Raw genomic sequence first — 13,681 nt, forward strand, 5'->3', positions numbered from 1 at the left:
TGGAGCCTCCACATCTGTACTTTTTTTTCTACATCAAAATCCACCACGTTTCTCGCCGTTCTCCGTCAATATTCAATGGAAATGGGAATCCTCCTAAGCTTCGGCAGATTGGCTTTCTCTGTTGGGAAAGCGGGAAAGGCTGAGCTTGTTCGTAAACAGATATAATTACTACCTTCTCCATTCAACTGTTCGATTATTGCGACGACGACGACGACGACGACGATGGAGGATTGGATGATGAATCGCTACTCCGCACGCGGCCTCTGTGGTTGTGGAGAATTGTTGCGGTTATTGTTCCCGGATAATAATCTCCTCCCCATCCTCCTCGTCGGCTTTTATGTGGCTTCCTGCGGCGTTTATGATCATGCTACTAGTTTCTGAAGAAGATAACGATTCATTAGAGGCCTTTGGTACACTCGCCCGAGCCAAGCAGAAAGGATGAATGGCTGAGTAAATAAGAATGGGATTGGTATGATTTATTCCCCATGATTACCCGGTGGAGTTGATTCGATTCGACTTCGGAAATGAATTGATTGATGGATGTCATTCGAGCCACGACTTACAACAGCTCTGTTTTCTATTTCTTTGCAGATGATCACCAGCCTCTAGTGGTTGGCCGTCGCAGTTGTCTACTGAGAAGCCGAATCGTCGGCAACAGCAATCTGCGAAGCAGTTCAACATTCCACCGCCCGTTGCCGCCGAGCAACTTCCGGCATCAAACAACTAGCTGTAGTCTTCGTCGTCGTCACCAGCAGCTGTCGCCGCCGAGTAGTCGAGATGAATGCGAGCGAGTGCAACAGTATGATTGCCTCGGTCGAGTGGTCCGATCCGAAGAAGATCCTGCTGCTGGCCATACTCATCTTCATCGACGTGCTGGTCATCGTCGGCAATACGCTCGTGGTGGCCGCCGTCACCAGCTCGCATAAGCTTAGGAGTGTTACCAATTTTTTCATCGTTAGTCTAGCCGTTGCCGATTTGTTAGTTGGATTAGCTGTATTGCCGTTTTCGGCCACCTGGGAGGTGTTTAAGGTAGGTGGATGGTTGTTTTGTGTGTCCTTGGAATGCAAATCCCAAACCGGGTCAAAGGGAGCGTCATGACATCTGTATCTCAACCCTAAGGTGCTCGAAAAATCTATGGAAAATCTTTTGCACTCAATTCCATGCACTTGCATCATGCTTCATCTTTTAGCAGGACATCTTAAAAATTATTTCAGGACAGCAGAACAATGGTAGTATGTACTCGAGTTGGTGATGGGTCATTAGGCCGAATGTCATTAGGCCAAATTCCTGGTCAGGTTTTCATTTTTTTAAATTTGATTTAATGACCCGTTCTGCCTAATGCCAAGTATTGTTTTGCGCGGCAGAACAGCAAGCGGAACAGCTATTTATGTTTTAAATTTATCGTTTCTATTAGGCGTAATTGAGAGTTTAGTAACTTTCTTAAAGTTATTCGGAGGCGTTTGGAGATTCTCCATGAAATGTTGGTCAACTTTTTAGTGAGATGCATAAGTTTGTCTTTGCAGTAACCCGTAAATTCCTCAAAACGTTCCGAGAACTTGCGGAAAGTTTCGTGAACCGTCCAACTCCTACCGTTCTTGAAGTTCTTGGAAATTCCGGTGCCGGTTAATCCTTAAACTCATCGGAAGTTTCCTGAACTAGTCAGACGAACCGTAAACTAGTCGGAAGATTCTTGAGCTAGTCAGAAGTTTGGTGAAATAATTGAAAGACCTTTTAACCATTTTGGAAGTTCCGTGAACTTATCGAATGATCCGTGAGCATGTCGGAAGATATACTAAAATTTCGGAAGTTCCGAGAGCTTGTCGGAAGTTCTATGAATAGTTTCGTTTCGAAATTTCGCGTACTTGTCTGAAGTTCTACGAGTTAGTCGGAAGATCCCAAGGGGTGGTCACTCTACACACTTATTTTGCGTCAACATTTTTCTCAGTGTGCCTCAGTATGCCGCAGCTGCGCCGGAAGTGTCAAGAAGTCATTGAACTTATTTTTGTTTGCTAATGAATAATGCCTTATTTGGCAACCCGGTATTTTAACAGCTCTTGTTTTTGTTTTGTTTTTCAATGTTTACAAAAACGACATGGACTCCAGTTGGGACTACACATTGGACGCAGCCGTCTCCAAGGATGTCTGCAACGAACGAGCTCCGTTGCTACACGATCCTACCATCTTCGGCGGAAGGCCGACCCCGTACAACGAACTTCAATTATTAGTCAACCAGCCCTTCTGGGAGCCAGCGGAGGAAACGGATTTGCACCGAATTTTTCACCGCCCGAGTATCATCCGTCGGAAAATTGGAAACCAACACCGGCCGGAACACACGTCGGACTGATGAAGGACGCTCCGCTGACCCTAAACGGACCAGCCAACTTCATTCAACCGGCACTGCAACAGGGCGCAGTGATGATGGTCTACGGAATCGATAACAACACAGTCAACACCGATAAGCTGTTCAATCTGTTCTGCCTGTACGGAAATATGGTCAGGATAAAGTTCCTGAAGACCAAGAGGGTACCACCATGGTCCAGATGGGAAACGCCATCGCAGTCGAACCAGTCGAACGCAGCATCCAGCCCGTACACCCTGCCGGACAATTCGATCAGCTTCAAGGACTACACCGCCTCCAAGAACAATCGTTTCCTTTCGTTGACCCAGGCCAGCAAAAATCGCATTCTCCACTTCTTCAATACCCTACCCGTATGCCGTTCGAGGATCTGCTAATGACTGCATTCACCACCAAGGACTGCCACCCGTCGCAAGTGCGAATGTTCCCGCTGAAATCGGAAAGTTCCTCCTCCGGATTGGTTGAGTTCCCGAGCGTAGCCCTGGCGGTGAACGCCATCATGAAGTGCAACCACAGCGCGATGGCCGGAATCCTCGGTCAGGTCAAGATACCACTGTCAGCTGTTCTTCGTCTGGGAGGAAATGTGGACGTGACTGCCATCACGGGTGTAACGATATTGAGAATCCATAAAAAATTTTGACACATACACACTGCGCAGGCGCAGAAAAAGTTCAGTGTTGCCACTAAAGATCAGAAAAATTGTAACCATAGGTGCCAAACAGTGCCAATGACTGTGCCCATGTGTGCCCAAGCTTGTTTTTGGCACACTGTGCGGAGTGACCATCCCCTTGGAAGATCCTTATCTTACCAGAAGATCCATGAACTAGTCGGAAGTTCCGTGAACTAGTCAGACGTTCCATGAAGTTCTATGAACCTCTCGGAAGTCTGAAGAAACTTCTCGGAAGTCCGAAGCTACCTCTAAACGTCTCTGAAACTCTCTCGAACCTTGTCAGAAGTTATCGGAAAACTTGTCTGAAGTTCCCTCGGAAGTTTACTGAAGTTTCCTTTGAACTTTCTGCCCATGAAGTTTCCCAGAAGTTCCAGCGGAATTTCTCAAAAGCTCCCTTAAAGCAACCAGAAGTTCTCTAGTAACTGTCCAAAAGTTTATTCCAAACAAACTTCAGGGAAGCTCTAAGGAAACATGAGAAAGCTCCTGCAATGTTGTTCAATGTTTTCTGAACTTCCTTTGGATTTTTTTTATGACTATAATTTTTTCATAAGTGCACTTGGAATTTCCATAAAGCTCCCTCAGAATTTCCCTGAAGTTACTTCAGAAGTCCCGTGAAGTTCCCTCAAAACCTCTCTAAAGTTCCCACTGAATTTCTCTGAAGTTCTATAAGAACTTCCCTGGAATTCCTTAAGAACTTCTCTAAAGTTCACTTGGAACTTCCCCAAAGCTCCCTTGGAACACCCTTGACGAAATCCTCCTAAAGTGTTCCAAGAACTCGCTGTGAAGTAACCTTAAAATCTAGGGGTGCTACACCTCTAAATCTTTATTTTAGATCGTCGCAAAATCTCATCATCTCAAATCAGTCCACTAAAAAAATTTTGCATTTAAATCCATCTACTTGCATCGCTCTCCCCCTTTCGGCAGCCAATCTTCCAAATGTTCTACAATATTCGTTCTATCTACTGAGTGTGCGTGCATCTCATAAGAGCAAAACAATTTTTCCGGAATCTTAGGTAGAGTGATTCCCCTTGGCCAGAGCTCCCTTTAAGCTCGTCCGGAGCTCCACTGAAGAGCCCTTGGGACACTCCACAAGTTCCCAGAAGATCCCGCCAACCGCCCATAAGTTCCCCTGGAGCACCTCCCTCGGAACTATCCTGGTGGTTCCCACTTAAATCCTGAACCGATGACCGATTCAGGTTGTTCCCAGTTCTAACCAGTGAATCACGCCTGCCAGAGATGCCCGGCAAACCTGCGTAGTCGCGGACAGAGCCAGGCAGTGCTGCTCCACAAGCACACACAACCACTGACGACCGTCCCAAATCACTCCCGGCAATGTCGGGAGGCTTCCGGGACATGGCTTCTTTTTCTTCTTCTTTCCTTTATTTAACGTCGGTCTCTGTTCCGCAATTTAGTGCCAATCACCGACGGACATCGATTGCCATCCATTGACGGCAATCGAATGTGAAGGATGGCAGCTTCCACATCTGCGTAGGATATCGCACCCATTCATCAACACCAGAGTTGAAAAAATCATGAAAAAATCACCAGCATTCACTATGAAATGATTTTTTCATCCATAGTGAACTTTGATGAATTTTAGTGATTTTTTCAGCCCTGATCAACACACATGGGCCGGGACCAACGGCTTTACTTCCCTTCCGAAGGAAGACGTGACAAGACCACCGTCCACGACTGGGATTGAGGCCACTACACCACCGGCGCCGGCAAAGGACATGGCTCCATCAAACTCGGTAAGCTCGCAAAATGCAACGACACAGCAACCGTCACCAGCCGCCTCCACAGGTGCCATCAAGACGACCCCCCGGTCAACAGACAACCGCGAACGAATCACCCTCAACCGGCTTCCTCCTGCAGAAAGGAAGCACTCCACAAGGATCCGGCAGTCTTCCACAGCCCCAGCACAATCCGGAAATCGGCCATTGGTTCCGCAAAAGAAACTGAAAAAAACGTCTCCTCAGAATTTGACAGTTCCTCATTACACACTAAATCCGAACACCTCATTAGTGATTGATTGACAACCCTGTCGTGAAATTTCCGATTTTCCAAACCGTTGAAAGTCGATAAACCTTCCGGAAAAAAAAGTCTGGCCCAAAGCGAAAGCGCGCCCAGCGCCCATAAAACACAATTCTTCCATTTATTTCATCACCTTCCGTGTTTTGAATTACACCATTTTGCCCCGACACACGTTTCGATTCAGCCATATTTCCGCAATATACCAAACCTTCCTTCCGCTTTTACTTTACGACCGACCCGAACCGAACCGAACCGAACTCTTCAAGCGTCAGACTCGAGAGACTCGATGGTTATTATTATTACCTCTGCTACATCCTAAAATACAGGCCGGGTACAGCGGCCCAACCCGGCCCAACCCGGCCACTATTGGTTTTGTGGAGAGCCTCCGCAAAAGCGCGTTATCGTTGGCAATAAAAAAAAGGAGACAAGACGAAGCAAAGGAAAACTTTTCCCATTTACCTCCGGAGAACGAAAACGAACCCGGCCGGCGGCCTGCTGCTGCTCGATGGTGGGAAATGGGAATGCAAAAGAACTGGTCAGTGTACGACCTAACTTGGAAAAAGAGATGAATTTCGCCGGAGAGGAAGAAAGGACTCCAGCGGAATCGAAATGTATAATTTATTTAATAGCACCGACGACCGCCGCCGGGGTCTCTACAAGTCCGTCCGGTTCGACCCGTGGGAAGCCAGTCGAGAGCCCTGCTGCTACTGCGGACCGGAATCACTTTATCACCTTGATTTTCTTTTTCTTGTGTACCTCGTTTCGTTTTCCGGGATTTTCTCATTTCTTTCATTAGCTACTACGATGACCACCGACCGTGAGCGAGTGAGTTCGAAAGCTCTTGGGTTTTCCGTCTTCGAATAATGGGCACCGCCTGCTGTGATCGGTCTGCGGATGGATTTCGCTCTTCCCCCACTGCGAACCCAGTTCACGTTTTTCTTTATCGATTTCCCTGAAGGAGGAAATAAAGCTTACGTCTGCTTTCTCTCGAACCTATTTACAAACATAATATTTATTGCAGCTTTGGGCGGTCGATTGCAGTTTGCAAAGAATGAGTTGATTCTCGTGTCTACGAACCGTGAAGCAAATCACAATCGATTCCCAACCCTTTTTGGAGGTTAGGGGAAAAAATTACTGCCCCACAATCGCGTGTGGATTTACGATCCGAAAACGGAAAACGGTCGTCGCGATTCGCAGTGTAATCAAAATCGTAAATCTCGTCCACCGTGTCGCCCTCGTCGCCATATTTGACTATATTTGCCTGACTGACTGACAGTTCTCGCCGTCGTTCCAGACCAAATCAAATCAATCGCGTGAGACGTCAAGTTGACAGCTAGCAAGTTAGCAGAGATCTTTATCACCGCCGTCCGCCATCCGGTCCAGCTCTCGACTACAGATAAATTTTGATTTGTGATCTCACCATGCCTCCCCCAAACCGAACCGGAATGCTAATCAAACTGTCTCTGCCTGTGACTTCCATTTTTCTCGCTTTCCCAACCGTTTGCAGGTCCAGTGCAGCATGCACCGGCTCTAAAAAGGCCTGTCCCGGCGGGCGATTGTGTTGATATATTTGACAGCGAGCACGACTGAATTGACTCACAAACACAAACAATGGTCAAATGCGATTAAACACGCCAACTTCTATCAGCACGGAACAGAACTCGCAGAGGAACACTCACGTGGTTCGTTCCGTTTTAGATGTAGAGTTACCTACATAGGAGGGAGAAGTTGGTGGTTGGCATGCAAATGTGCACTCTCGCAGCAGGCGATGACAGTTTCGAGCGAGTTGAAAATGTGTCACGAATTTGCCTCGCGCACCAACAAGCCTGCTTTGTCGATGTTTAACACATGTCAACCGTGCGGCGGCTCTTCGGATTTGCATCTTCGAAAGCGAACTGAGCAGTTGTCATCGTCTTTGCAAATCAATCGACGAAACGTGCGCTTCGATAATGATGCCGGTCGATTATGTTTAATGGCAATAAGCTGCTGCAACAAGCAGCCGGTCGATTATTTTATTTTAAAGCATCTATTATTGCGGATTTCTGTCTTGCAAGATTCAGGTATATTATCGTAAACAGTTGAAAGTCGGGATAACCCACTAGCGACAATTTGAGCGCATCATTGTGCGATTACAGCGCACGGCTTCCGACACTGTGTTTAACGTACAGAACGAAAGTAAAATCGATTGTCGCTAGTGGGTTATTTCGGTTTTGAACTGTTCCGATAATACCGCGATGTAACATAACTGTCACTTTACATACCCATTACCAATTTCGAGAAAAGGGCCATTCAATCACGCATAGTAACAACACCATCCGGCAAACGAGTCTATAGACAAGCATATATGCCTCATCTATTGCACCATCTAACGTTAGAAAATGCAACCAATATGCATTTGATTACAGTCGAGGGGTGATTGAGGTGCAAGTAACAAAACAACAAGCAGTGCAATCCTATCCCAGATCCTAACTGTCGTGACTCTCGGTTCCTTACTCCCAAATTCTATCGGAAAAGGACTACAGTGAACCTAATAAGCAACGGCCTCGGCCACCGAATCGAAGCTTCGAGCGAGAACGTTCTCCGGGGGAGGCATTTCCATTGTTCGATAGGACAATAACTTCTACTGGATTGGAGTATGATGAGGACTTGGATGAACCACAGGTGAGGGGGGTAAGTAGACGAAGCGAGCGTGCATCATCAGAGAAAACTGGTCCAGATGCTCTTAAAATTCTGATGAACGCTTCCGGGAGGAGATTCTCCCGAAAGCTATCGACTCAATTAAAGATGCGTCGCCAGCGTTCTAGTGGGAGTTTCAACCGGAATCAGACTTCCCTGGTGGAGGTGGGGTTTAATATGGAGTGAAGTATGATGTCTCTGGCGAAAATAAGTGCCGGCCAGAGACCACCTGGAAAAGCCGGGGCGATGTAGATGGTAGGAAAGCAAATACCGGTGAAGATTCTACCTCCGAACATGGTCCGAGTGATCAACGAAGGCAAATTCATGTCAGTTACGATGAAGAACGAATCAAGGAAGTGAATGTCGGTTGGCTGATCAACGAAGTGGTGAAGCTTTACGGAATCAAACATGGTAAACGACCACTGATAAAACTACTACTACCGGGACTTCTTCTCCGCCAAGCCTATGAATATTCTTTTTCAAGCGCTGGGTTACCAGTGTCGTGTCTGAGAGCTAAACTTAACCTTCAACCAACTCACCGATGCCAACTTTCAGGAGCTCACCTTCAAGCCCAACAACTGATTAATCAACATATTACAATTCCGCTTAACCTCCATCGGCTGTGATTTCAACTCCGACACGAATCTCCCCACCCCAAATTGATCTACCAACGTCTTCAAAGTTCCCTTCTCCTTCAGGGTCTCACTAATCGCATTCCAAATAAGCTGTATGACCAGTAGCAGTCCCTTTATGGTCATCGTTTCAATCAGCTTCCGGAACGATGCCACCCACTTCTCAACTTCGATCAAGCTGTTCTGATACACCAAAGCCTTCCGCACCAGATCCGCGAACAGTTCGATCGTCTTGAGTGAAGGTTCTTCGATCTCGAAGTCTTCTGGTAGCGACTCCAGCACCATCCGGAAGAATTCCCGTATGACCCGCAGATTCCAGTTGTACTTGGCAACGGACCTCGCTCATCCTAATGTTTTGAAAATATGTTCGCTGTGAGGAATCCATGGCAGAACTGTGCCGGAAATTCACGGTTGAAGTTATGAAATCGTAAATTGGATTGGGTCAACAATAATGTTTAACATATTGACACATGCACCAGAGCAGGCGCAGATATAATACAGTGTTGCCAGTAGCTTTAAATTTCATGTAAATTTCTAATTATGGGTGGCAATGAAAGTGCATTGGTGTGCCCATCTCTAATTTTGGCACACTGTGCGGAGTGACCAGTCCATTGTATTTTGCTTTAAATCTTGATTTAAAAATCGAGATGAAAGTCTATGGGTTCGAAAACAATATCGTTGTGCTCAGAAACGAAAAACGTCGTGGCCGAATTCCAATTAAAACTTGATTCTTTGCCCCTAGTGAACAATCATGCGAAATTTGACTGAAATTCTGGGAGGTAAAATCTAAAATCTGATTTTTTTCGCAATTTGGTTGAAACTGCTCTCTTGCAGAATTAATAATTTTGTTTGGGTTTCGGGTCCAGGGCTTAAGATCAGGGCATGTTGTGGAAGATCGTAAAATTGTTTGAGCTGAACGCAAGACGGTACAACTTTATATCCCGGGATATGCGCGAGTTTCAACGAACATCAGAGAACTTCAAGGTAGATCCATTAATTTCGGGAACATTGCGAGAACTCTTCGAGGAATGTTAGAGATTTTAAGGTAGATTTATTATATTCAGGTTCAGGGAAGTTTTGAGTACTTACTTCAAGGATGCACAGAGAACTTCAAAGTAGTCCCATTAACTTCAGAAAAATTGCAGGAACTTTCAATGAGTTCCAAGGGAATATGAGATATTCCGAGAATTTCAGGAATGTTTCGAAAACTTAAGGAACATTGTAGAGTCTTCTGGGAAATTTTATAAACATCAGAAAAATTGTCGAAACATTAGAGTACCAAAAGCTTCAGGGAAGTTCAGAAAAGATCTGGTAAAATAAGAGATTCTATGAGAACTTCTACGAGTTTCAAAGCAGTTTTCAAAACATCAGCAGAATTATAGGAAATTGCAGGAACCATTACAAATACTGAGGAATTCAGGGAAGTCTAAAGCACAACTTAACGAAGCTCAGCGATCTTTTGGGCATTTCTAAGGCTGTGTCCCAATTGACGAGTTAAATTTAACTCGTGGTTAAAAGTCACTGATGGAAAGTTATCAAATAACGCTGCTATCCGAGCATGGTTATTTCTGACAGACTAGAAGTTAAATTTTGACTACCGTGGCTGAGTTCCGTTTGAAACCCGATCGATCGATAACGCCGGGATTTTCGAACATAGAAAATAACTTTTGAAATGTCACTTTTCACCACGAGTTAAATTTAACTCGGCAATTGGGACACAGCCTAAAAACATCAGGAAAGCACGGGATAGTCTAGAATTTTGGAGAAGTTTTAACATTTTGAAGAATAAGTTTTGATAATTTAAAGGCAGAAAAATTTAATTGAAAATCTAGTTCTATTTTCAGGAAAATAGGGGGAACCTTCGAAAAGCTCCGAAAATTTCGGGGAAGTCAGAAAACGTTAGCGAAAATCTAGGAATTTCAGGGAAACTCCAAGAACTTCAGGAAAGTTTCACGAACATTAGGAAAATTTGGGAGCATTTTTAATAAGGTCCCAAAAGTCTCATGGCTGTTACAAGATTTCTGAGATGATCTGCGGATCATTTCAGGAAAATTTAGGAAAAAATTGACAGCATCTTAAATTTTAAGGAAATCTAGCGAACTCAAGTGGTTGGTCACTCCGCACAGTGCGCCAACAACAGATATGGGCTCACCAGGGCACACTCATTGGCACCGTTTGGCACCCATGGTTAGAAATTTTTAGGATCTTTAATGTTTCTGGCAGCATTGCTCTATCTGTGCGCCTGCGCAGTGCGCATGTGTCAAACTTTTGGTAACTATAGCTGTTGACACAATCTAATTTTCCGCAACCTTGAACTTACACCAAGTTCCGTCTAAAAACACATAGTCCAAACATAGAAGTCCTAATGTCTGTTGGAAGTCGTACACTATTCCGCGTTCGTAGACTCAGTGAATCTAGTCTGAGTCTGAGCCTCAAGCTTGATATTAGAACTGCTTCACTCGGAAAACTGTGGCAAAAGAGCTCACACTTCACCTGTAATGACAGCCAAAGAAAATCATAAAAAAATAATTCTGCGGGCTATCGTGGCAGGCAAAATGCAAACGACGTTCTGCCAATAAGTCAGCAGATAGGGGAAATGGCTTTAATGTTGGGCCTATGGATCTAAGATTGGACACATCGCTAAAAATCTGCTATTTATCAATTTAATCTAGATGAACGCGTCATTGGGACGGTACAAATGGATTTTTTTGATCGCTATTGGAAATCTAGTCGATTGCTGGGTATGGGCCCAAATTACGGACCTCTAGGCCGACATTGCATCCAATTCCCCTATCTCTTATTTTTTATCGCTTATTTGGATTTTTTCTGAAGTTGTCTACGGAGGAGCAAAGCAAAAGTAACATTGCCGAAGGAGGAAGTTCCTGTCGTTCAGTGGATTTTTTTTTTAAATCTTGACGGAGCATTCTGGAAGTTTATGCGTATCGAAAATCTTCTCCGAAATCGACTGGAACATGCTCCGTTGAGAATACAGAAAATTCAAACGGGACTTTCGTTGGCAGCACTGAAAATCACCACCGAAATCGACTGGAATATGCTCCGTCGAGAATGCAGAAAACCCCAACAGATCTTTCGTTTGTAAATTTGGAAGGATCGACCACGTTAGCTTTACGGAGTCGGTAATTCACTGTTCATTGTTTGTAACAAAATTCCATCTTTAACGTAAATTATGGAACGTAAACAAACATGTCATGTAAAATTAAGTGTTCCCAAAGCGAAACATACGCAACTTGGCGAAAAGTACGCTTGATTGAATTGATGTTGTGGTTTCTTTCAACTGATTCTTATGTCATTAGGGCACGTAAATTTACATACATGACTTTTTCGTAGTGTGTATGTCTAGTAGGAGTGGGGCCGAATATGCGTGGCTTACCCAAGTTTAGAGTAAAGCACTCTAGTAAAAGTATGGACGATTGTCACCACAAAACTGAAAAAAAGTTGTTCCAATCGAACAAAACAGTGCATTTTGTCGGTTCGATTGGAAAATTTTTTTACAGACGTTCATACTTTTACTTAAAGGACTTTAGTTTAGAGGGGTACATTGTCGAATGATAGGATCAAGGGAGGAGCTAGGAGTGGGGTTTCGTTGTCTCATCAGAGCATTGTCGCCAGTATGAAAGGTAGTGCGGTTCTAGATTCGTCTGGAGTAACATCAGCAGGCATCTTTAGCACATCTGCAGTTGTTCATACGCCATACGTCATTTTTTCGGGAATCCAGTTAATGTTTTTCTGGTTTTTAATATAGGACCAGAAAGATGTTGGATCACGTTTTAAATATGATTCAATACCGTTGGTATAGGTGCGATGTGGAACAAAAGATCGAAAAGACAAAAGGTCGACAGAAAAAAATGTCGAAACACCATCCATGAGCTTCACCTTAACCAGGTCGAGAGTCAGTTGTTCCTCGTTGCGAGCCTCCAGTGCCATAGTCAACGGATTAATGTGCTGTTTACATATACACAGTTCGAAAAAGTAGTGTAAATTTCTGTTCAATATGATTCACATAAAAGGAGCGTCACATATCAAACATAACACATAACATTATAAACCGTGTAAAGTTCTGAGACTTTTCATGAAATGTTACAAATATTGTATACAAAAGCCCATCTTTGTGAACAACATTGCTTACAAGTTGCTCGTTTGCGTGAAATGAAACACAAGTTTACGTGAATGAATATTTACATCACAATTAAAATTCATAATTTTTTGCTATGTACGCTGGTTCACTAGCGCTAGTGTATTAGAACTGTACGTCAAAAGTAACCAACATACTGTAAACAGAGCGTCGGCAAGTACCAGCATGAGCTTTCAGGAACAACTGAAATTCGCGCTAGTTGATCGAGCTAGCAAACTAGCATAAGTGTAAACAGCCCATTAGGTAAAAAATAAAATAAATGCCGAAGGTCCAAGAAGAACACATCTTCACACCCTAAATTGTGCGACGTGTTATTTTCGGTCAAACGACCCACCATGCGATAATTGAAATTCATAACCTGCACCGTCGGTTTTGGCTTACTCGCCTTCGTTTTTTTTTTCGACAGCAGCCACCATTGGAAGATTTGTTTTTTTTTTCTACGGAAAACTTGGGAGAATGTTGTTTTTCCTTCCTTTGAGTTTTCTGTGGTAAATTTTTGGGATCGGTTGGTCATGAATTTAAATGAGCCGTTCATCGTGATGCTGCTGTCGGGCACAACAGAACACCTAACGACAATGGAGGTGTAGGATTATCGCTTGAAAACGGTGTTGTTGGGTTCGTGATGCTTGTAACCCGTAGCAATCATTATCTAACACAATGGCGCGATGAAGTTGAGATGAACATTTCGCTTAATAGACTTCTCTACCGTTTGTCTGAATGCCCTAGTATTAGTACAGAACTTCGCTGTTTTGTTTCAAGCATTTGTTCATAAGCTGGCATCAGGGGCGGGATATGCTATCAAATCGGCCTACTAAACATCTATCAATGAAGGAGTGTGACGTCAAATTCCGTCATCCATTTAATCAGCCGGAGAACGAAACAGACGCAAATTTATTGGGCTTCACCTATTTAAGCTGATTGATTTTCCATTTGTTAATTTCGTTGCTTATGGCTTGTTGTTGTTTGGAACAAGTTATGCGTTATGCGAGGTAGGCGACCATTGTTCGTATTTGACAGCCACCTCCCCCATACTTGGCATACACAGTTTTGGCCACGAAGTGCTCATTTGCTAATAACTTGACGAAACGTAGTTCTTTTTGAACCAGTAGATAGAATAGAGTTTAAGTAACAATCAATACGAAACTAACGACTTTAAATTG

The 13,681-nt window shown here is 44.1% G+C and overlaps 1 protein-coding gene across 2 annotated transcripts in view; it reads left to right on the forward strand.

Annotated features, from left to right (window-relative positions):
• Oamb (Octopamine receptor in mushroom bodies) overlaps positions 1 to 13,681 on the forward strand; it is a 401,035-nt gene that overhangs the window by 195,152 nt on the left and 192,202 nt on the right. For both annotated transcript variants that reach the window (XM_065220322.1, XM_065220323.1), the window contains exon 4: positions 592 to 1,029. In XM_065220322.1, the coding sequence (XP_065076394.1) occupies positions 778 to 1,029 (252 nt within the window). In that variant the 5' untranslated portion in view covers positions 592 to 777. The remainder of the gene's footprint in view (positions 1 to 591; positions 1,030 to 13,681) is intronic.

Source organism: Ochlerotatus camptorhynchus, unplaced genomic scaffold (genome assembly GCF_037179485.1).
Source record: "Ochlerotatus camptorhynchus isolate MF236.1 unplaced genomic scaffold, CSIRO-AGI_Acam_v1.1 ptg000124l, whole genome shotgun sequence".
NCBI lineage: Eukaryota > Metazoa > Arthropoda > Insecta > Diptera > Culicidae > Ochlerotatus > Ochlerotatus camptorhynchus.